General features: G+C 41.8%; 1 protein-coding gene across 3 annotated transcripts in view; it reads left to right on the top strand.

Moving 5' to 3' along the window:
- The window catches only part of ZNF516 (zinc finger protein 516), a 100720-nt gene extending 77351 nt beyond the window's left edge, over positions 1–23369 (top strand). The window contains exons 3-7 of one of the 3 annotated variants that reach the window (XM_015617195.3): positions 7073–8542; positions 14069–14173; positions 15082–15149; positions 20027–20100; positions 21659–23369. In XM_015617195.3, coding sequence (XP_015472681.1) covers positions 7073–8542; positions 14069–14173; positions 15082–15149; positions 20027–20100; positions 21659–21851 — 1910 coding nt within the window. In that variant the 3' untranslated portion in view covers positions 21852–23369. The remainder of the gene's footprint in view (positions 1–7072; positions 8543–14068; positions 14174–15081; positions 15150–20026; positions 20101–21658) is intronic. The other 2 variants (XM_015617193.3, XM_015617197.2) reach the window with 2 other exon arrangements.
- Positions 23370–24591: the final 1222 nt, after the last annotated feature.

Consider the following 24591-nt stretch of genomic DNA (forward strand, 5'->3'; position numbering starts at 1 on the left):
AAAAAAAAAAAAAAAAAAAAAAAAAAAGAAGGAAAATTAGCTGAAAAATAGCATGGTCAAAAAAAAAAATTAAAGACACCAATCATTAGTTACACAATCATTGTGGCAACAGCAGTAGTACTGTTTGGGAAGTAAATGGTGTAAAAAGTGTAAAATTTTGTTACTCTAGGGTGCCTGTTGTGCTTTAGGGGTATTATTCTCCAATTCGAAACTCCCACTGACACCATGCTGCTGCTGGTCACTTCCTCCTCCCCCTCCTATTGAAAACACAAAAAGCAAAAATCACAAAATCACAGATTGAGATGAGCAATTTATTTGGAACAGAAATGAGATAACAAACCAAACAGAAACAATCTTAAGAGGTATAAGAAAAACTATTTACACTGAAAAAAACCCCAAAACAAACCAGTAACAAACAAATACAGCACTTGTCTGGTCTCCAGGTTTCTCCCCTCCAAGCAGTGAGAAATTGTCCCTTTCCCCTCTACCCAGCAATGACTAGAGGCGGTATCAAATAACATTTGGGTCCTGGCCATGCCCCCTCCCAGTTTTTGCAAAAACTTAACCCTGTCCCAGACAAAACCAGGACAGTACCTAAAAAAATTGAAAATTTTTTCATCAGATAATTGTTTCTCCACTCTGGGCCCATTTGCTACCCTCCCACCCCAAGAAAACCAGAACAAGGAAGCAATTCTTATCTCTCTACTTGTGACATCATGAGTTTTCATGGTCATCATCCTTCCCCGATAAATACTTGGTCGAAAGTAAAGAACTCCTATCAGGATGCTTTGCTTGGAATTATTGGCCATGAGTTTAAAAAGTCAGTGGGAAATCATTTTAGGAACTTCCAAAATTTAGATGTAGAAATGAGGAGACAGTGAGTACAGACTGTACCAAAAGGGCTGCTGCTTCTGATTGACAAACCCATGCCCTGGGTTTATTTGCTAAGGATGTACAGTGTTGCTAGAAATGCATAGCTGATTGCACCGAAATGTAAAACTAACTCCCCCACAACTAGCCACAATAAAAATAAGAGAAAAAAATACTCAATACAAACCAGAAGTATCTTGCTCATGACTAGATGAAGGCAGAACTTCTCGAGGCACCTGGGTCTTACTTTCCGTGTGCTCCTGGCCTGCGGTGTGGGACAGCATTACTCTCCTTCCCCCCATTGTGTAGCTGAAGGGAAACCTCTGTGGGACAGGGTGTGCTGTCTGACTGACAAGCCATCTGTATCAGCCAGCTTCAAGAGCTCTGCTGGGTTTCTGCCCTGTTAAAACCTCAAACCTCAGCCAAAACCACTCACCATCAATTCTAAAATTAGTCGGAGAGAAAGCAGGGATATTAGTTGAATTGTGTGCTTTCTACCCTCAGTATCACCTTCTTACTGCTAACCTGCCCCATCCTGTGGTGCTGAGTTCTCCAGTCTAGTCCTTGATCTTCTCTTTCTCTGAATTATTTGGGACCTCATGTAGGAGCCCCTCAAAACAGCCAAAAATGTGTAAAGCAAAAGGAGCTTTGCCGATAAGAAGCTGCATCACCTATCAAAACAGCGTAACTATTTCTTCCCAGCATCTCTGTTGTGGCACGTGGCCTTGTGCTGTGAGAAAACCTGAGAGGGTTCGTGGGAGTTGTCTCTCACCTCGTGCCCACATTGCCACCACGTGTGATCCTCTGAGTGGCAAAACTGGATCAGAAAGCAGGGAAAGTGGTGGACAGTGTTGTGGTATGAAAGCGTGATGCACAGGCAGCTGGAACAGGGGACATGGCTCGGCTAAGACAGATCCTCTGAAAAACAGATACCAGGTCTCTTGGAACAGCCTGAGCTACGTTCAGAGGATAAAGCTGCTGCTAAGGAGTGTCATGGGCTCACTGTTGAATGCTCCAAGAGTCGTTTCTTAAGCTAAGTGTGTCTGGAATTAATATGAAAGGAAGGCTAGGGTTTTGGCATATGTCTGTGAAGCAGTTGCAGTGTGTGGATACTGGCTGTGGGGTTTTGCTTTGCTGTGCTGATAGAACGAAGGGGAGGAGTAACTCATGCTTTCTGCCTCCCCATGAAAAAGATGGATTTTTATGTGTTGATAGTCCATTTTTTTGTCCATACAGCTTTTACAGTCCAAGTGGTGTTTTGCCTTTTCCCTTGACATTTATTACTCAAGCTGCAAATACATATTATCTTTTTTTTTTTTCCTTTCTGTTAATCATGAGTTTTTCTGCGTGCAAGTGTATCTGATTGTTGATAAACTCCAGTGCTCAGGATGACACAATTCTTCTGGAGCTTGAACTCCTGGGGAGGCTGCAGAGGTTGGCCTGTCACCCTTCTGTCTTCCCTCAGCCATGTGGGGAAACTCTTTGTCTTTGTTTTCTGGTGGGTTACTTTTCTGTGGCAGTTCTCTGAACTTCTTCTGACTTACCTGTAATGCAGATCTGCACAGATATTCTAGGGACATGGACTGTTTTTGTTGAACCTTCCTTTCACAGAATAAAAGACCTGATTTTCTGCTGCAGAACTGCTTTTTGTCTTTTTTCCCCTGCTGGGTCCCATTGTATTGTGCTTACTGTGGGCTTTTGCATAGTTATTATGATGTATATATATTAATATAGATATATTTTTGTATGTTTTTCATATATTTTGTATATTCAAAATCCAATATGACCAGCATCGCCATGTGTCTTTTTCAGACGGATAGTTTTATTTTTGTTTTTATAATGTGTGCTTTTATCTCTGAAAACTAAGCTGAACAACTTTATCTAGTACACTCATATTTAACTTACTGTCTATTGTAACCTCGGTTATTTTCAATATTGCTTCTTCCCAGATTTTGCCTTCCCACTGCATGGATTTCTTGGGATAATTTCCCTTCACTTGTCTTAGCCTGCTTTTCTTCCCAGAATGAATCTCATTTGATTATTTTCAGACTGCATTTCTGTTCTCTCCGAGTCCCTGTGCATTATTTCCTTGTCCCCATTATTTTTGCAGCTCCTCCAAATGTGATATTTCCTGGAGATTTAAGTTAGCATGCTGTCTAGAGTCTCTTCTGGAACATTAAAGAAAATACCAAGTGAAATAGGATCTAATACAGGTCTTTGCAATATTGCACCTTCTTCCCTTGTTATCCTTTGCTTTTATCATGATTTATTTGCAGTTGGTTTTCAAGTCAAGCCACAGTATTCATCTCAAAGTGCAAATCACTATCAAATGTTTACTGAAAATCAAACACACCACATCTGTTCCTTTCCCTTAGATTCCTAGTGCTGTAATACTAGCCAGAAAAGGGGCCAATTTCTAGCCAGTTCTGCTCTTCTGAATAGAAATCACGATTTCATTGTCTCCAGCCTTGTAGCCTGGTTTACTTTATAGGAAGCCTCATGAATTAAAACAGCTGTGCAGCCCATTCTGAAATTTGATTTTGTGGAGAAACAGTGCTAGGAAGAAAACAAGTGGAGTTTATGGATGTGAGGGGGAGAAAGAAGAGGGATGTGTGGGGAGAAGGGGAGTTGCTTTTATCTGTGTGTGTAAGTGGTTGATGACATTAGGTGTATTTCTGAGGAGCTGCTCAAATCCCTGAATATTCTTGTGTTTCTAGACCATGTTTTTCATATAGTTAAGTGTGTTCTGCACTGTCCTGCTTTGCTTTCCCTGTGGCCTGTGTTGCTGTTGATGCTTGAAGCTGCAGCCAAACTGAAGTCCTGAGGTGGCATCAGCAGCCACCTCCTAGCTAGGCACCTTGGAAAATCCCTCTGCTTGAGCTGTTGCCCAGGTATCTGTGATACAGAAAAAACTTAACACTTCAGGGTTGTAGTAAAAGGACCTTCCTCACTCTAGAGTACAACAGATAAAAACAGCTGTTTGGGGTAAGAAACAAAGGAACTGAGACAAAATAAAAGGAGATGATAGAGACTGTAGGATAAAAGCGAGAGCATGCTTAGCCAAAAACTCTTTCAATGGGGAGTACATGAGTTACAGTCCCTGGAGATCAAGCAGAAGGAGTCTCATTCATGGCTTTTTGCTTTGACCTGGCCATAATAAAATTTCGAGTTTCTGGTGACAGTAATGCATGCACTGGGCTGGTTAGAACAATATTTTATACCAGTGATTTAAAGGGATTATTAGTACCCTTTTTCAGCTGGGGCAAGTAGCTGGGAGCAGGCAGAAATAAATTTAATCTATTTTCTAAAAAGACTTCACCTATATTTGTGAGTATGCTTACCGTGTTCTCGTGTTCTTGCCTGCATCCTGTCTTCCACCTGGCTTTTGTTATCTGCTCACTGCCCAGCCTGGGCCACCTGCCATGATGGGAAGGATGGCTCAGAGCCATCTAGGTGCTGAGATCTGTAGTGTTGGATCCCTGGTGGAGGGCAGGATGGGACTAGGGAAGAGTATAGGCTGTGCTTTGTACTGATAAAGAAGTCTGAGTTGGCCTGCAGGTGAAATTTTTTTCTGTCTAATCTTGGGAAAGAGGGGTAGGGATGTGGGGTTTTCTTTGTGTTTTTGTTTGTGTGTTTTTAGTACAGCTTGAGCAATTAGCACAAATACTGCTATCAAGTCTCCTGATCTAAGCTTTAAAATTATTCCTAATGTGTTCATTACTGTTCTTGTGAGGCATCAGAGGAATTGAATCTAGCAAGACTCTATGAAGAGGTGTTAGAAGCTTATGGTTGTGTTTTCTAATAGCCATACAAATTTTCATTTAATGCACTGACAGCATTGGGGTAACTGCAGGCTTACACACCTCAGAAATGCCTTCATCATTTTCCTGCTCTATGTTACATTTTCCACCTGAAAAAATCCCTTTTTCATAGATGGATGCACTAGGAAATAGGGCAAAAAGGACTGCAACCACCTCAGAATTTGCAGTCCCAGGCTTTATGGGGGCACATGGGTCTGTGGGCTGTCTCTGTGCTTTCTCCTCCTCCTCCCCATCCCAAGTACTGACCTAAACTGAAAAGTCCTGACCTAAAGACCAAGCCCAGATCTGACATGTGCCACCTCTCGCAGTCTGACGGTGTCCTCCTTTCTGAAACAGCTTGGTGCATAGATTTTGACTAAGCAAGAAAGTATGCAAGAATGTCTGTGGTACACACAGCAACCTGGGAGTTGCAGGTGTCTGCTGATGCCCCCCTTCCTCACAGCTGCACAGGTGGGCCAAGAGCCTCCCAGCTCTGTAGTCCTTGAAATGGGGCTGGCAGTGGTCTCCCACCTCCCTCCTCTGCCCAGTACAGCCAGCAGGTCGGTTCTCTCTCCAGAGTACTGCTGCAACCAAAGGATTTGTTTTTGCTCTGCTTTATTATTTACTACAATGATCAAAGCAGCCACTCCTTGTGATCATAAAGAGAAGCCTTAAAATCTTATTTAAGAGCACAAGTATTTTGAGCTTTGACAGATATGCTTTGAAAACAACACAGATGTGCAGTGTCAGATTTCACTGCTGTATGCCATGTCTTTGTTTCAAACTATAAATTTGGCTAGTAGAGCTGGGCATGTGCATTCCCAAAACCTTGTCATCTGCAACATGGGAAAAACAAGTTCCTGGGTTCTGGGGATTTTTTTCCCCCTGAATAGACCCCCTTAGAGAATTTGAAAGGAAAATTATCTTAGCAGAGTGAGCATTCACCCCTGTGAGACTGCAAACCTATGGGTTATTTTTAAACTAATTACCTCAAATTAAACAAAAGCTTAACAATGTTTTTGCTTGAGTTGAAGGTGAGGCTAAGTAGACTTTATGTGCAGAGCAGCTCCAGCCAACTGCGTGGTTCTCCCATTGCACCGTGCAGAATAATGCCCGTGGCAGTGCCCTGTGCTAATGAACGGCGCTCGATTTTCTGAAGGGCCGGCTGTTGTGAGCTGATGTGGGAGGATATGCAGCTCTAGAGCAGTTCACTCCTTTCCCCTTCTCACCCCTCCTGTGGATGTGGTGATCACTTCAGACTGGTGACGTTTTAGATGGAGCACGGTCTCCTTACACTTGCCTGGCAGTGGCTCATTAACTGCGTGTTAATTGAAACCGAAAGTTTGTCAGATGATTCAATTCAGTTACATTCTAAATGGATTCAGTGCAGTAAGCATTACTGCTGTGATGAAAATCTCTGTGGAATTGATCTATGAACTGATTTAAAGGGATTCATTGGCTTCATCAGTGGCTCTCAGAGGTCAGCATTGGGAGAACAGGCATGCTCCCAGCAAAACAAATCCTGCTCTTCTCTTTCACCCAGAACAGTTTTAATTGCCAGTATCTTCCCTTTCCAGGATGTATGTTAGATGGATAAATTTACTCTGGAGAGCTGAGAAGTGAAAAAGAAAATGAGAAAAATTAAAAGTGTGTTTTGAACTCTGTAATCTAAATGGCTGAAATGTTGAATTCTTACTTCCTATGGATTGAGTAGTCACAAAATTTTCCTGAAGTTTTAACTCAAACATAAACATACGTTAAAAAGAAAAAAAAAATTAAAGAAACTAAAAGAAAAATAACTGCTTTAAAATAAAAGACAGAAATTTCAAAATTTACACCCTCTATAACTCATCTTTTATACTTGGCCACTGCAAAAAGTCTCCCTTAAGTGGGCAATTTATTCTGTGTGCTGTACCTGCTTATATGGTTGGTTTCCGTGCGGAGCCAGTTTTTACTGCTGAGTTATAAACCCTTTGAAAATAGGGGTTTGTAATGGAAGCGCTGACAGACCTTTAACTAGGTCAGTTTTATCTGTCTCCATTATCTTTGCTTTTGTTAAAGCATTAAATGGTTGCAGATTTGTTTATTTTTCTTGCCGTCCCAGAATTTTAACATGGGTATGTTAGTGAATTGTTTCTTCTTCAAAATGTCATGAACATGCAGTATTAGAGAGTTTATCCAGACTCCACAGTCATCTTTAAAAGTAAATTGAACTGTTGTGTCTTATTTCAAGATTTTCTTGCTCATACAGTACATTTGGTCTGTAGCACATCATTACCATAGTAATACCAAAGTTTCCTTTTTTTCTCCTGCTGTCCTATTCTAATTTTGAATTCTGCTTTGTCTTTTGGGCTCCTTTCTGTGTAAAATGACAGTGATGTTTTTCTGTTTGTCCCATCCAGATGGAAAGCCATACCACTGCAACTTCCCTGAAGAGGAAACCCTGACGATAACATCTCAGTTGGATGAGCTCCCAAAGCTGGGAGGCCGCAACGCCAGAGAAAATGAGGCCAGGGAGCCTAAACCAGAGATTCCTGCTCTGGTGTCAGCACTGGAGAGTGTCATCAAGGAACCCTTTTTGAAATACCAAGGTTCTGCAGACATAAAGATGCCAGTATTTCATCACAGCCAAGGGCTTCCTTGTTCCAGTCACATTGCTAGCTTTGCTTCGGGTATGGGCCAGACATCTTCAGACATGGTCATGGACTTGAAAACATCACTTGAAGTGCAGGCTAGTCGTGCTAGAGAAAATTTGCTAGACTTGCACAGGGAGCATCCTCTGATAGAAAAAGGTGCTGAAGCTCTAGAGGTAGCTCCACTCGATTTGAGTGAAAAATCAACTAGGGATAATTCATGCAATAAATACCTGAATACATCCTTGCAGGCTGCTTTAATTGTCTACCCGTGTCCTTTCTGCAGTCACAAGACCTACTACCCTGAAGTCCTGTGGATGCACAAAAGAATTTTGCACAAAATCAGCTGTAACTTGATGGTGCCCCCGTGGGTTCAACAAAACGGATTCAAGAGTATTAAAAACAACCTGGTCTTTCTGGCGAGGAGTGGGCGCACTGGCCCCCCTCCTGTTCTGGGTGGTAAGGAATGCCAGCCTTTGCCCATTGCCAGGTTTACGCGTACTCAAGTGCCAAGTGCGCTGCCAGGTTCCAAACCCAGCTCTCTTTCTGTCGGGATGGCTGCAAAGTCCGCGAGTACCCATCCGTCAAAGGACAGTCACGCGCTCGGCCACTGCGCTTCACGCGTGTCAGGTCTGGATGGCTACAGACAGCCCAAGTTAAACCATTCCCAGGAGCAATACAGCACAGCAGCACAACAAAAAAGCAAATACGAAGCAAATTCCAAACTCATGCAAATGGGAACCTATGGCAGAAGCGTAACGCCTACTCAAACAGTCATAGCCAGGCCTAGCACGCAGCTCACCAGCAGTAAGCAAGCGGAAAAGTACGCGGTTCCCCAGGGAAGTGCTGGTTTTGCCTCTCCAGGTAAGCACTGTGCATCCGACTCCGTGAAGGCCAAATACACCCCCCCGCTGCAGTACCATCCTCTGTGTAAAAGTGAGCAGTACCCTAAACACGAAGAGCCGTCGGTGCCTCAGAGGGAGCCTCACGTGAAGGCTGGAAGTGAGATGAGGACATTGGCAAACTGCACAGCGGTAGCACGAGCCAGTCCGGTGCTGCAGCCTCAGCCTGGCGCCGTGGGAGTTCCTCCGGCTTTACACTCCAGCAAACAGGATCTGGGATCAGATGGGCATGAGAAACATTTGGACATTTTAAATATCTTCAAAACATACATTCCAAAGGACCTTGCTTCACTGTACCAAACCTGTGGTGCCAACAGCCCCGTCCTAGATCACACAGGTAAGATTTTCACAAGCTTTTCCATAGCTGAGGATGTAGCCTGTTTGTTCCTTCTTTGTTCAGAGCCATGACATGCTGTTTCCCAGTTTTTTCTCTCTCTGCCTTTAACAGTTAGGATTACAAGTTCACTGTTTTTATCATTGCTGGATAGGCTTGAATAGGTTTGTTTACTGCTCTCTTAACATTGCAGCATCCCCTCTTGTGCACTGTGTGACATTTCTGTCGCAAGTTAAATGTATCTGGTTCCACCTGGAGTACTGCTGTTCCTTTGTCCTCTTGCTTCAAGCAGGCTAGAGTTACACAGATGTGCTGTCACAGGAAGATCCCCCTGATATGCTGGTGCTGGCACACATCATCATCTTTTTGCTTCAGGCAAAATAAACATCCTCTGGGGCTTATCTGTGATGTTATTTTGGAGGTTTTGTTCAATTTTGTCTGCAAACAAGTCTTCCAACAACACAGAGGGATAATCGCTTGTCAGTGTCCTTTGTCTTTCTTGTCAAAAGTCTTTTAAGATCTTCCTTGTCCATATCAAAGGCTACTAGGTATTTTTCAAATGAGTCTTTTGATCTGCTCATATGCTTATAATTAAAAAGAAGTAGAGCTGAAGATGTGCCTGCTAATTCACATAAGCAGAAAAATCAGTTGTGCAAATAGCCAGTTTAAAAGTTCGGGGAGTAAGAAAGGTCAATGTCCATAAAAATAAAATTACACCTGCGTATTTGCATTTGAAACTTGATCTGCCAGAATTAGTTTGTCTCAGTGGAAACTGAAAATCACACTGATTGATTACACATGAGATGTGTGTGTGTGTCTGTAGGTGAGGAGAATTGGAGCCGTAGTTTCACCTCTCACCACTTGTAAACCGTGCTATTTTTTTGTACCCTTCTTCTCTTCGTAGAAGTGGTACAAATCAACTCCACATGAAAAGAGCACACATTCCAGGCTGGTTTTCCGGTGTCCTCACTTGATATAATGAGTTCTTTTTTGTTAAAAGCATGTGTGAAATTGAGCTTTTGCAAGTGATACAAAATCCAGGGCACTTGGAAGCTGGTAGTCTTAAGGACAGCTGTGGTCTAGTGCCCAGAGGGTGTGTACAAGTTGAGGTAAGGAAGGAGCCCAGAGTGTTAGATCAGGTCTTGGTGGAAGGGCCTTATGGAGGAGACAGGAAGGCAGAATCTGCCTGACATAGTCATCAGTGAGTTGCAACTTTCAGCCATCTCATTGTCAGTGCTGCTCAGTCGGTCACTTCAAAGGTGGCGCTGTGTAGGGACCTGCTATTTATTGAGCAGATTGTTTTGCAGGATCTTAGGGGCTGCATCATGATTGCAACCAACATCAGGCTCCTGGGTTTTACTAAAGAGACAGAAGAAGACATGCTTAGTTTCTAAAACTACAGTTTCAATGTTCCTTAGGGGTTTTTTGTCCAGCCAGCTTTGTTTTGGCTATCCCAGTGAATTGTTGTCTTAAGTTTCTCCCTGCCTGCTTTCTGCTCTAAGTTAATTGTTCCACCCGCAACTTGGGGTGCCTTCACGTGGGTGCCCTCCTTGATGTTATTTAATAGTACATTATGCCAGCGTGCTCAGAGAAATCTTACTGGTCCAGAGCTCACAGCCATGTTAGGAGGGATAAGAGAAAAACAGTAAAACCTAGGAAATAGAAGATGACTTAGTGAAGGCAAGGACTAGAAAATACATGAAGGCTTTAGGAACAAAGTAAAACAGGGGCAGGGTTTTTAAAGAGGTGTCTATTTACCTATTTACCGTCTTTTTAAAAGAGGTGTTTTATTGCCAAAATGTTTTGCTGGACAGTGATTTCTAGAGACACTTTAACTGGTGTCCTGTTCTAGGGCAAATTTGTGGGGAAACTTCCAAAGGGGTCCCTCTAGAAAACAGATTCAAGCGGCCTCTCCCCCTACTGGTTTGGGAAAAGATTTCCTTGGACAAAAGTGGAAAAAACTGTTTATTTAACAAGCAAAGTATTCACAAGCGTAAAAAATTAATAATATTAAACAATAAAACCTCTTGCTGTTCTGGAGAGATGGCAAATTCAGAAAGTCCTTGCCATGGGGTGTAACTCAGCTCACTCAGTCCCTTACCAGTCCCTCCAGGGCTGGAAAGTGCCGGGTCCCGGTCCCCAGTGGGGCACAGGCGTGAGCTCCTGGTGTTTTCTGGGTTTTCAGTCCAGAGCAGTCTGGCCAGTTCCAAGAAGAAGAAGAGTCACAGTCTGGGAAACTTCTCTGCCTCAGCTAGCTAAAAACTAACTAAAAGCAAAGGAGAGCTCTGTCCTGCTGTCTGTCTGTGCTGCAGACACCACAGTCCATGAGAAGGAATGTAATGTGGGGGATTGAGTGCAGCTTCTGAAAACAAACTGTGCACTTCTTCTTTCCTCCCTTCGCTCTCAGAGCCAGTCTTAAAGGTGAAGAGCTTAATATCCAGCATAAACAGAACAGACAGTTGGGGATACAAGCATCATAAAGTCATCCTTGGGCAACTGGAAGTTTAGTGCCCATCTCTGCTTTGAAACTTCTTTCTAAGTGTTTTACAGCAATCAAGTTTTCAGAATTTGAAACCTCTTTTCTTTTAATGTAGCTTGCTTTCGTTTTATATACAAATTCAGGTTGCTGATGTTTCTCCAAACCAATTGGCATGATGGCTGGTTTTCACAGCACTCAAGTAAAAAGCTGCTTCAGGCAAAAGGAATGAGATTCTACCAACTGCAAACAGAGGAGGGTAATTGAACTTCATCTGAAATAACATATGGCTCTAGATAGGCTGAGTCCTCTGAGTCAGTATGCATCATCCCTTTTAGACTTAATACTGTAGGGTGAATCATGACATAAAGGACATCCAAAAATCCCACTTAGGTATACTATTTGTCATGTTTTTTTCCCCTCAGTTGAATATTCTCAATAGACTTCATTGGGGTTTTTTGGTATATGATGTCATTTTGGATCACACTACATTATTTTAGTGTGTGCTAGCACAGTGTTCAGCTTCCTTTTGATTTGCTGCATTTGTTTTTGGGATCCTTTCTTCTACATTTGTGTTTGTTCCAGTGTGTCCTTGGAGGACAGTTGTTGTGTGTACTCTTGTGTTAAAGCTGCAGACATGAAGCTTGCTGTGCTTAGGCTAGGTTTGTCTCACACTGCCCAGTCTTCCTAATTGCCTGTAGAGAGAATCTTACTGTTACATTTAATAGAGATTATTTATTTTATTCATGCAATTTATATTAGGAAAGGGTGTGTTATGGCAGCAGATGCACTCTTTCTTCGGAGCTGCTTTGAGAGCAGCTTTGAGCGTGGATTTCACGCAGTGGTGTTCATTTACCTTACTTTTCAAGCACCTGTAGTAATCCACCCCCTTTTGTTCACCTGGAGGATAACCTGAGTGGTGACTCAGGCACGGGAGTTTTGCCATGTGGCAGACACGCCCATGGCTCAAAGCTCTGAGCTATCAAAAGCCTTATGGTGCTACCTGGGAAATACAACAATGGCAAATTCACCTGGAAACAATCCATTTTTTCCACCTGCTTTTTTGAATAACTCCTGTAAACTGAGTGCTAGGGAGGGGTTAGGTGGAAGTCTTGACCCACTCACCCTTGGTGTTTATATATTGGTTTACAAACAGCATCCTCATGGGTGGGAGCGGTGCGTCCATGAAGGCTGTTGGATCAGATTGGTGATGGCTGCCGAGAAAAGTGTGTTCCCCTTCAGCAGAAGGAGATGTGGGTTATAGAGGGATTAAATGTGTTTCCAGAGGTGTCAGAACCGTGGTCTGAGGAACCCAGCTCCCCTGGGCCTCACAAAGCTGCTCTGCCAGTCCCTGCCTGTCCAGCAGTCAGCGTGGCACCCCTGCCAAGGCCACGACTGGTTCCTCCACACACTTCCCTCAGCTGTACTTTCCAGCTTGCAGCTGCAGTTCTGGGCAGTGAGGGGGAAAATGCTCGTAACAGCTCAGAAATCCTGCTTTAATCTTGACTGCCTTACAATGCAAACCTGTCCTGTTACAGTTCAGTAAGGTTCTCACTGATATTTAGAACACTTCAGTGATTTTTTAAATTTTATTTTGTTAGGGTTGGTTTGTTTAGGGTGGGGTTTTTTTTGTTTTTTTTCTTGTCTGTTTGTGGGTTTTTGGTTTTTTTTGGTGTGTGCACACCTGATCTGGATTTTTCCCCAAATCATGATCTTGTATTTGACTGTCAGAAACTTAATTTTGCAAACGAGTGTTCAGGTGCATTATGCAGACTGTGCTGCCATCTGCAGGAGGTGCTATTATGAAAGGAGAAAATAATCTGTGAGTAGAGGTGTTTGGAGTTTTTTGTTTTGCAGCAAGACATTTCTTTGCAGTACGTGGTCTGGTGAAAACCATCCCAGGATGCTTAGTGTCATACCAACAGAGTAGATGGCAGCTGTCTTCTTTCTTCTCCATTCATTTTCAGATGCAGCATCCATATTTTGGATGAACCTTGTGGCATCCTGCAATAGATTTTTCAGTCGTGTGGAGGTTTTTGTTGCCACTTTTTTGGTCACATTTTTTTTTTTTTTTCCTAAATGCTGTAACTAGGGAGGGAGTATATGAATGAAAAGCTGAAACTTCACTGCCATTGACATCCCTCTCAGAATTTCTTTAAAAGCCAAAGTACTCCAGTGGCAAATGGAAACATCAACTCTTTTCTTTCAAAGAGGGTATTCTACCAAAATAGAAAAGAGGATGTTCAAACATTTTTTTTTAATAATAAAAAAGCCCAATAAAAGTCAAATGTGTCTTTTTTGATCAGCAGCAAAAAGACAAAGACCAGCCCTTTAAGTCAGATGCTGTAAACTGACCTTTGGAGAAAAAGGAGAGGTTTGAGCGGTTTTCCACAAATGCTAATGGCCTAGAAAACATGTTTACCCAGGGCTGGGGGAAGGCTGCTGTGCTGCTACCAGCTCAAAATGTCCGGAATGACACTTTCATTCACAGATGTCTTTCGTCTGTGCCTCAGAGGTCCGGGGTCAAAGCAGCACCGGCAGGCAGGTAGGCAGGGGCGAAAGGTTTGATCAGTCTGCGATGGCTCCGCTCGCTCTGCATTTGTCTCTAAGGTATTGCCGCCTGGGGGGGACAGTCGGGCTCTGGTCCTACTCACTTCCTATTATCCATGTGACTTGTCTCAGCCACGCTGGAGTCACTTTGATTTGCCTGATGTACTGCTTGACAAAGCTGGGTGATGGCTGAGAAGTGGATCCAGCTGCTCTGAAAAGCGCACACCTGACATGCCAGTCCTGGTGCGGGCACATCACGGGGAGCATTTTTTAATTCAATGTAATTTATGCATTCTTGCAGTCCTGTGTGTGCCTGGCCTGTCAGCCAGTGCCTAGATGAAGGCTGACAGTTGTCATCCAGGGCCTGAAGGTAGCCTCACATAATGACACATTAGACATACTAATGATGTTTTCTTCTGGCATAATGTTTTCTTCTCAACTTTCCTCTCTCCTCTCCACCCCCACCCCACCCCCCTCCTCCCCTCCCTCTCTCCTGACTACAGGGATGCTCAGGACACAAACACGCCAAGGAGACTGTGTCTGCAGAGAATGTGGAAAATGCTTTACCCAACCCAGCCACCTCAGGACTCATCAGAGGTCCCACACAGGTATCTTTTCGCACTCGCTCTTGCTTTCTCCCTTTCCCACTTGCCTGCTTTCAGATTCAGCTAACAAAATGCCAAGAATTACATTTCACATACCGTGTTAACCTAAGTAATTCCAGTACCTAAATCTATTAAGACAGATTTTTTATTTTTATGACTATTGCTCTTGTTCTCCAAATATTGCTTACCTGATCCCTGCCCGAAATCCATAAAATTGCAATGCATTTAAGATAAGTCTGTTTGCAAATGTTTTATTTTAATTAGAGAGTAGGGTACTCAGAAATGAATATGCTAATGAATTCTGTTGCCACCAGCACAAATTGAAATCAAAGTACCCCTTTCAGCACAACATAAGGCTTTGTTTTGCCTCGTCGTTGCTGGTGACAGGAACATTTTTGTGGGAAACGAGATTTTTCCTCAGACTGGTCAGCCCTAAAATGGGAAATCCCTACCAGCCTTTTTTAACCTGATGCGGTCTGTAGTTGAGGCTGGAGGAGGCTGAAGCCACCAGTGTCATGAGCCCTCCTGAGCATTGCATGAGACAGTGAGAGTAGCAGGTTCCTCCTCAAAAGTGTGAATGATGCATACATAAGCCAGTCTGATGCAAAATGACAGAAGCCAAATGGTAAGTAATGCAAGAAGAGGGTCCCTTTACACATACACTGATAATTAATGTTGTCAGTGATTGCTTTCTTCAGTGCTGAAGTCTGAATTAAAAAGGGCAGTGGCCCTAGGCTGCCATTAGCACACTCTCTTACAGTAAGTGTTACGGTAAATTGGTATTTTCCGGCCACAGGCTAGTAGCTGGTGTCTTTTTTTGAACGTGGTTAATCTGTAATGGTCTCAAATAATGTACACACACTAACGAAGCTTGAATGTTCATCTGTTAACAAGCCCCCTTGTTCCCACAGTGGTATTTGAGTCTAATGGACTCCGAGGTACTGAAGTTCACACCACCTCCGCAGATGCCCCAAAACAAGTATGTTTTACAATTAATTGGGTGTTTGGTTTTTAATGTGGTAGCTGGGAAAAAATTGTGCAGTGATACTCATCAGTAAAGCTCTGACTGTTTTATAACATGTATAAATAAAAAGGGTATTGCTGAATTTTTAGCTCTTAAATTTTTAGAATATTTTATCAGAATCTGATATATAGAGAGTTAGTGAATTGTAAAGCAGGTAGATAGTGTTTAAATAAACATGTTACTCCTTACTGGGGACTGGGTGGGATTGGTAACTCTAATGTGCACTGACATATAATAGTGAGGTAGTACATAAGGTATTCCTGGAAATTTGCTTTAACAATTAACACCTTTTCTGCTGACACAAGACAACTAACGTTTAGTCTGTGTTTTTCTGAAGGGTATTTGTACCGTGATGCCCAGTATCAGGCCTTTGAAAAGCTCTCATCCACTCGTTTCCATGGACTCTGTTAGTGTGCTTTCCTGCTTCTAGTATACAGTTTCCTGTCGTAACAAACACTTCTCAGAGCTCTGAATTATACATGACAAAGCTGTTACATAGAAAATCATTAAACTGAATTTGTTTTTGTGTATCTCAAGTTGTTGGAGAATAGTGTCCAAAGCCTGGACCTTCCCATTCCATTTGCAGCTTAGTAGGTTTGTTTCAGGGCACATCTTCTCATGGGCGCATCTCTTCCATTGTGAAACTGCCTTCAGCATCACTCACTTTTCCTTTCATCCTCGTTTTTAGTTTAATTTTCACTATAGCAGCCCCTGTTATCCTGTCCTGTTGCTAAACTACTAAAGATGTTTTTAGCCATACTTAGAGAATGCATCTCCATGCTACTCTCAGCATTGTGAAATTTAGGAATTAGATTTTACTTGTCCAGTAAACATTCTCACTGGGCTCCACTACACTGCCTAGTTCATATGTTGAACCCTTCATGAAAACTCCTGGCACCTTCTCTGTGTCCTTGCATCTTTATGGCCCAAAGGCTTCATGGAGAACCTAGCCTCTACCACAGGAGCATCTGAATTGACACCAAGCCATAGGAGTGGCCAACAGTTCTCATGGAGGTTCCAAGATGGCATTGCACTTCAGTTGTTGTTGTGGGCAGTGTTTCCTTTGCTTTTGTGGAACAGTAGCCACAAAGTTCTGCTGTCCCCCTTATGATGCTTATCTGATACAATTGTGCAAGAACACCTCTCTGAGTAACAGAGTGAATGACAGAGACACAGACACAGTCAATGTGACAGAGTGACACACTGCAGCTGTGCCAGCTTGCTCAGCTACTCTTTGGTTCTCATAGTAACATAGATTTAGTAAACCTAAGCATCTTCTAAAATGCTCTTTTATCTTTTCATGCTCATGGTTTTCTCTTATGTGTAGTTGAGATCACATTCTGAAGGCATCTGGGCTTTCTTCTAGAAGACAGTATAAGGTCAAAGCTGGAAATACATTTCCAGATAATTCTGGAATGGCTGTTTATATTCAGAAAGAAATGTGGCAGCTCAGACCACATCTGGACTCTTTTTGTCATTTGGGTTATATTACTGCACGATAAATCAACTTCAAATCTTGTCTTTGCAAACTCTTGTCGTGCCAGAATTTATTGACTAACTTCATCCATGGCAAAGGTAGCTTGTTCTATCTGCCAGTCTGCCTTTGAAGCATTTGATTACATTGCAGCATCTCTGAATACACTGAATACAGCAGAACACCGAGTAGGGGTTAGCTTCTTGAATGGCTTCAGCTCGTGCCAGTCAGTATTTCTTCCACAGAAGGTGCAGCAGTGTGATCACTTCTGCAGGAGATCGTTCCCTTTCTTTTGTCTTGTTTGCTCCTCAGTACAAGCCTTTGTCTCAATTTGTCAGCGTCTGTGTCGGGTGGGATTATTCAGTTGTCTGCTGGCTCTGGTCGCAGGCAGGCGTTGTGCTGCCCCAGAAGACTCCACCTGCACAGTCCCTGGGCGTTACAGAGGGAGCGCTCTCATTTCCACAGGCAGCTGTAGGGGCCTTCAGAAGCGCAGAAATGAGCTCTCGGTGAGAACGGTGCCTGCAGCACTCCGTTAACATTACCATTTCCCACTTTAAACGTTGTCACTCCATGTCTTCATTTCATTTCTTAATTGGGGACAGATCTATTCATGAGAGTTTATGGTGTAAAGTCAGTTCAAGTTACAGAAGTGCCATGCACATGCTCCGAGCAAGAAACAATGGTTATCATGTACGGTAGTTTGAGAAGGAAAGAGGGGGTTTTTTTGATGTCAAGTGGAAATGATTCACTTTACATAATGTTTCCACCTCACAGGTAAAATATCTTCCCCTGAGTAGTCTGCTAAAGAGTAAAAATATTAACATTAGTATTTCACGGTTCCCCCATTCCCTTCTCTAGTCAGCCAGAAGATCATCTCTAAAGGTTTCCTTTAGGAAATAATGTTAGGTAGGGCTTTTAAAATCCCCCAGCATGGTAGCTCACAACAGTGCTACATTGAATAGCAGTTTTATCACAGATTAATTCTAATTCTGCATGTTAAAAATAGGGTCTACAGCCAGGCTTTTTCAAAAATGAACCAGCTGAAATCTATATTTAGGTGTCTAAATAAGAGCCCTATTTTAGGATAGTGAACCACCAACAGGAGGTGCAGGTGTTCAGCGTCCCTGAAAAGGAGGTCACCTATAGGAGTGTAAAAAGGAACACACAGTGCTGTTAGCACTGGGCTGTGTTTTGTCCTTTGTTATCAGCACCAATGAAATATAAATAAAATGTAGGAAATGAGATGTTCATTCATAACAATATTTATTATGGTTTCTTATTTCTACCTGAATGCTTTAAAAAAAAAAAACCCAACAAAATGACATTTTTACATAAAATGAATTTCCCATGAACTTTGGAATGTTTCCTACTCTTCTTTATCTAAAGGACAAAAAATGCTCATTACATACCCCAAGTCAATACAATCTGTGCTAAGTCATGTAGATTCTCTTGAAAAGCTGCCATATTAAACATACTGAATATTCTGAATATTTTTATAAATGCTAAATATCCCAGTATATACATAATTAAACTTGCTTATCCACAATGAATATGTATCTTAATTTGGAATACTCTTAAGCAGCCAGCCAGAGACACGGTTTAGCAGGCATGAATTCGGGGAGCACACTCCAATTGCATATACATGGCAAGACAAAAGCTGGCTCCCCTTCAGAAGGGGCCCTGCAAGCACGTGTGTCTCAAAGCAAGGCTCTCCTAAAGCGTGGGGTCATTTCAGAGGCACTGCCTGATGCTGCAGCCAGAAGCCCAATTCCCAGTGGTACAGGAGTCAGTCTGGAGCCTGCTTTTTCACGGTGGTGACAGCAGTGGTAGCAGTTTCTAACGCGTACACCGTGCGTTTGACTTCTCCTTCTGTGTTTTTAAAGCCGTATAAAAACTCAGCCCACTCCAGGAATATAGTTTATTCTCTATCAGTGTCAAATCAATAAGCTCTAAAAATTTTAAGGGACAAGAAATTGGGTGTTCAAAAGGCACGATTTCCTGGTTAGCAATGAGGGAGAGCTCTCTCTAATTGAGTCTATATGTGTGTGAACCATATTTGCAGCACTGGAGCCAGAGACACCAAATTCTCCATCTTCTGTGTGAGTGAAACAAGGAAAACCCCCAAAACTCCAGCCTTTGCCCTCTTCAGAAGAACAGCCTTTTATTTACAGAAAATCAATTAAAAGCTGCAGCCCAGGGAAAAAACCCAAACTGTCGGTATCCTGAATTCTCTGGCTGAAGCTTTCCCCGTGTCAAAAGGGAGTGATCAGCCTTTTTTTGTGAAGCAGTTCTGGACACCACAGTTTTTGGGCCTCATTCACTTAAAAGACAGGTGTGCAGTAGGTCCTGTATCTACTGTGTGACAAGGGTACTGTGTGACACTTCATTAAGAGGTCCATAAACCCTTTTTTTCTCCACTATAAGTATTTTGAAATATTTCTTGCAGCATGCAATGCTTGAAATAGCATAAATGTAAATAGCTCGAACTTGGGGGATAGAAAGACTGGAAAGAACCATCAAGAAAATGCTATATACGTGTCTGTATGTGAGTGTTGTAAAGGAGCTTGGGGGAAAAGCTGGGGACATCTGTTACCTGTAATGTTTTTATAGTCCAGCAATACTATATCTCTGCTTGTCCTAAAGCAACTTTACAGAGAAGGGGAAAAGGCAAAAAACCATAATAGAAAGTTATTTAAACTATTGGTTTCTGAGTTTGGCTGGTTTGGGTTTTCTTGCACTCAGAATTCTAGTACTGTCTGTTAAAAGTCCTATTTATGACATTTGTTCATATGAAATGTCTTGCCCCAGTTGCTTGCAGAGTTTCTTCCAAAGATCATGATTAATAGTTCAGTCCTCATTATTGCAAATGTTATTTTTAAATAGTTATTCTGAGAACAAGAATTCCATTAATCAAAATAATAGATAATGAACAAATAAATGGCAACCTAATTTGTCTCGTTCATACATATGGAGATTATAATGCAAACAATCAAGGAACCATGGAGGCTGCTGTAGTGGCATCTGAGTAATATGCATGTACTGCATGTCTGTTACTTTAGGAACATTAGAGACAGGATTAGGAACTGTAGTTCTTGTCCCAACACTTGCTCTTTGCTAGGAAACTGCAGTGGTATCTGGGCTCCTTGCAGTTTACTTCAGTGTTGTGCAATTTTATCTGTCTCCAGCATATTAATATGTACACAAACTGGGTTTTTCCTGTTAACTGGGGAAAAGCCCTGGACATTGCTATGAGAGCAGCTTTTGGCGTGGAAGCTTTAGGTTTAACTTAAAGATCTGCTGTTTTTCTCTGAAAGTGAAGAAAGGCTACTTTTTAAAAGGGAAAACATTTTTATTTCAGGAAGAATTCAATCCAACTCTCTATCAGCTGGTTCAAAATCCGACCATACCTTGGGACGGTGTGAGTACAGCAGGGTGAGCCCCGGGGTGGGTTTTGGCGCACACAGAGCTCAGGTTTTGTTTGCCAGTGAAACTGGAAGCACAGATGTGCCTGAGAGGGGCCCAGCCACCCACCCACCACCTCCATCCCCTCTGCGCTGTTGTTGCAAGTGTGGGGAGAATGGATTGTCCTTTCCCTGGATCCCTTGTGCTGTGTGGTCTGTGACAGTGGGCACACTTTCACCGCCTTGCAGGCCGTCCATCCCAAAAAAGCACCCCTACTTACATCCCTTTTTTCAGTTTCTGCCCAGGAAAAGTGGGGCAAGGTGCCTGCCCTCCCCTTCCCTCCCTTTCCCTTCCCTTCCCTCCCCTCCCTTCTCCCAGCCCCGCGATGCTCTGCCGCGCTCCCCTGTGTACGTGGAGCCGTTCGATACGAGGCGTTCCAGTGATGAATGCCTCCTCCTGGAATTGTGGCTGTGTCTCTCAGGCATGATGCAGCCGCGCAAAAATGTAAAGCATCTTTCTTAGTTTACTGCGGGAAATTCAGCATCCAACTAAGGAAGTTTTATCACATCTCTCATTCAGTTACTGTTTCCTACATTTCAAATATACTGCGGTCTGTACAGCAGCTTTTTTTTTCTTTAATTTTGTTGCAAATCTTTCCGACTTAAAACCAAACTTTGACTGGTAAATGTCATGAATCTCGGGCCAGGTTTAATTAGGAATTTTCTAAATCTATTAACAAAAGAGATGCACTTAATACATTATGTCAACCAGAGCTGGGCTTTCTTTAGCTATTTCGAGGGCTGCCATAGGCACAGCTTGAAACTTGCTTGGATTTTACATGGGTGCCGTATTTTATGTTGCATTAATTTAAAATGGTCTGTTTCACTTCATCAAGACTTTAGCTTAAGGATAATGCATTTATGTAAGATTAATCTTGCCATGTTGTTTTAGGATCAGGATTGTAAACTGCATTGTTCCGACAGTGATGTTCTAAATGTCATTTTAAAGCTTTTCTTGGGAGCTGCAGGCTCCCACTTATTCATGATGTTATCTTTAATTTTACTTGATTTTAGAATATCCCTGCTATTTTTTTTTTTCAGTGTGGTAATTATTCATGAAAATTGTCTAAGAAAATAAAAGGAAGATGACAAGGGGGGAAAAAAAGCCGCCTTAGCGTTTGACAGACCTGCACAAGAATTCGGTTTTTCTTCATTTAGCTGCCTCTGTGACCTCAAACTTCAGCCTTTTTAAAGCACTGATCTAGTTGTGAATCCCTTTTGGCTAGCACATAATTTCCACTTTTTGGAAGCCTCTTATTTCCCTCCTTGTTCTCAGCCTTCTCTAAACTGCTCCACCAGATGCTGTTACTTCTTATTCTAGTCCATCAGGGGCTTTATATGGGCCTGACACTCTCTGCTCTTGGTGGAGATGTTAAAAAAAAGCAAAAAAAAGCCCCCAAAGTGTTCTCACGTGGTGGGTCAAGATGATCAAGTACATGGTGCTAATAAAGCGTAACGAATGCCGGCAGAACTTGCTGGAGGGTCATGCCTGGGAGAATGAGCTTTTCCCCGTGTTGTGCTTCTTGCAGGGGAGAGACCACGGCAGCGCAGAGGTCACCCACACGCTGCATCTCCGGAAGGGAACCTAGATCCCGGGTGGAGGAGCCCCGGCAGCCCCCCGCGCTCCAGAGCATCCCCCTGCCAGCCATCGCCGCACCCGGAGCCGCTGCGCCAGGCTGGGAGCAGAGCTCTGCCAGGAGGGGGGTGCCTCCACGCTGTTAATCATCTTAAAATAAATGAAGATGCTACACAAGATATATATAAATTGACGTACTAATCAGTCCCATGGTTCCTTATTTCCTTTATAATAAACAGTGGAGTTGGCAAGCACTGTGGCGGCACAAGGCATCTATATTAATCAAGAGAAGTTTGAGACACTGGAAAAATTAAACTTTATGTGATTTGGACAGCATGAAGAAGTTAAGCACTGTAACAAAAACCTCCCTGATGCTCACGATGACTATTTGATACATTTGAAAAACAGCAGTGGATTCGAGGGCTGGAGAAGTATTAATTAATGAAACTGCCACTGCTTGTCATGCTGAAAAGCAAATTAAAAAAACCCCACAAAAACAGCAACAGAGAGAGGAAGAATGGGGGGGTGCAGGGAAAAGGTGGCATTCGGTGCTGAGAAAGCAATGCTTGATGAAGGATTAAAGGGACTAAAGAGAAAGACCGTCATTCTGCAATGGTTTGTTTCATTACAGTTTGGGGACCACTTGCATTTCTAGTGCTCTTGCTCTTGACTGCTCACCATTAATAGTATGTGAATATGGAAATTGAAACACTTCCAGAGAAAAGCTTCTATTCTGCTTTGGAAAACAAAAGCTAGTTGAACACTAAGAAAAAAACCAGGCTTCTGTGTTTTACTCTCAGGACCTTTTTTTTTTTTTTGTAACAGGGCTACTTTCTTCAACCTGGTCACAAAGGAAGTCTTCACTTAATGAAAAATAAAAAGGAAAAAATAAAACATTCAGCTGTCTAACACCGCTGATCTGTCTGTTTAGAAGAGAAAAGGTGTCACTGAACGGATTCAGGCAGTCCTGGGGCCGTAAGGTGCTCTCTGCTCCTGCATTTGGTTCAGCAGACCAGCTGCCACTCCTCCTTGGGCCAACTGATTTTCTGGAGAGATGAGGAACTTCTTTTGTGGTGGCAGGTTAATGTCCATATAAATGTGTCATGTCTTGTACTTGGTGATCACTGGTGGTGTTAGAGAAAAAGAAAAAAAAAGAAAAAAAAAAGCTTTATATACCTCTTCTACAGTAACTCTTTAACTGCAAGTTTTCAAGGTGGGGTTGTGGCACATAACAGGTTGTTAAACCATGCAGTGTAAGCAATTAAAAATGTATTCCACAGATATAAATATTTTCTTTTCTTATTGCTGTGACACTATGTGTGATGGTAATATTTCTGAAAGTTTCAGATTTTGCACATATAATTTTATGCATTATCAAAAGTTACTGCTGCCTTGAAAGAAAATGTTCTGTGAAAATTTTTGCAAAAGCTTTACTAGTTTTGTTGTTTTGTTTTTTTTTTTTAATTGTAACATTTTGTAAAGGCAGGAAATGAAGTTAAAAAAAAAAAACAACTAGCATGCTAAATATATTTTTCAAAAAAGCAATAATTTTACATGTACAGAAATGATGCTAACCTTTAATACAGGTGAGACCACAGTTTACTTAATACCGTAATGGAATAGTGCTGTTTTTGTAGAAATGGGCTTCTGACAAAAGATTTGTTAAAAAAAAAAAAAAAAAAAAAAGCAAAAAAAGAAAAAAGCTGTGATTGTGAGCTTACAGTTTAAAAAGAGAAGCTCCAGAATAATGCTAACCTTTAATACAGGTGAGACCACAGTTTACTTAATACCGTAATGGAATAGTGCTGTTTTTGTAGAAATGGGCTTCTGACAAAAGATTTGTTAAAAAAAAAAAAAAAAAAAAGCAGAAAAAACCTTAAAACGTGATCTTTCTGTTCTAACAGTTCTAACAGGTGGGTGGGGGGTTGATTTTTTAAGAAGATCTAGTCAGTAATTTGGGCTGGATACTACTTGTTACTTGTTTAAAATTACTTGACAGGTTTTGTTACTTTGCAACACTTGCAACAATGCAAATTAACTTTCTTACCTATTTTTTTTAAACTAGATTTTCCTTATGCTATTACACGAGATGTAAACCAGAATTGTCTGTAAGTCTCGGGGTAGTTAGGAATGTCTGTGCAAGTACTTAAAAGTGACTGTAATTAACTGTTCTGTGAAGTTATTTTGAGGGAGGTCGCATAGACACATTCCATTGTACACCAAAAAAAAAAAAAAGAAAAAAAAAAGAAAAGAAAAAATTAAATATTTTGCTGTGTTTCTTAACGATTATCATTTTGGGTTTGCACTAGCTTTCTCTTTGTTTTTGATTTACTTTTTTTTTTGTTTTATTTTTTCCTTTTGTTTTGTTGCTTTTCTGAGTCATATTTTCCATGAGAGAAAGTAATGGTGACAATTCAGGAATGCACAAAAGCTAGTTGCTTAACCTATTTGTTTGTGGTTTAGTTATTAAAAACTCTTCTATACCCAAAATGGCACAAAAGTGTAATTTCTCTCTTTTTTTTTTAATTGTATCTTTTTGGCAAGCTGAACTAGAAAATTTGAGTTAATATTTAGAGCCAAAACCTTCTTTCTGGAATTTTCTTCCCGAATCCTTGCCAGAGAAGCTAGTGCTGTCACTGCCATTACCAGGGTACTAATCAGCAAAGTTTACAATCATAATTTAGCTTCATGAAGAACAACAGTAGGGGAAATTAGTTTAAATAATTATATGCTGTGTATAGCACAGAAGTGAGATTTTCACTTAATTAAACAAGAAATAAGAGTGGGTGGGGGAAAACCAACCTTAAGGACCATCTGTTTTGGAAAGTGAATCCCACGATTTCTCATTTTTTTTCTTTATCATTGTATTGTATTGATTTGTTACTT

The sequence above is a fragment of the Parus major genome, chromosome 2 (assembly GCF_001522545.3).
Source record: "Parus major isolate Abel chromosome 2, Parus_major1.1, whole genome shotgun sequence".
In the NCBI taxonomy this organism is placed as follows: domain Eukaryota; kingdom Metazoa; phylum Chordata; class Aves; order Passeriformes; family Paridae; genus Parus; species Parus major.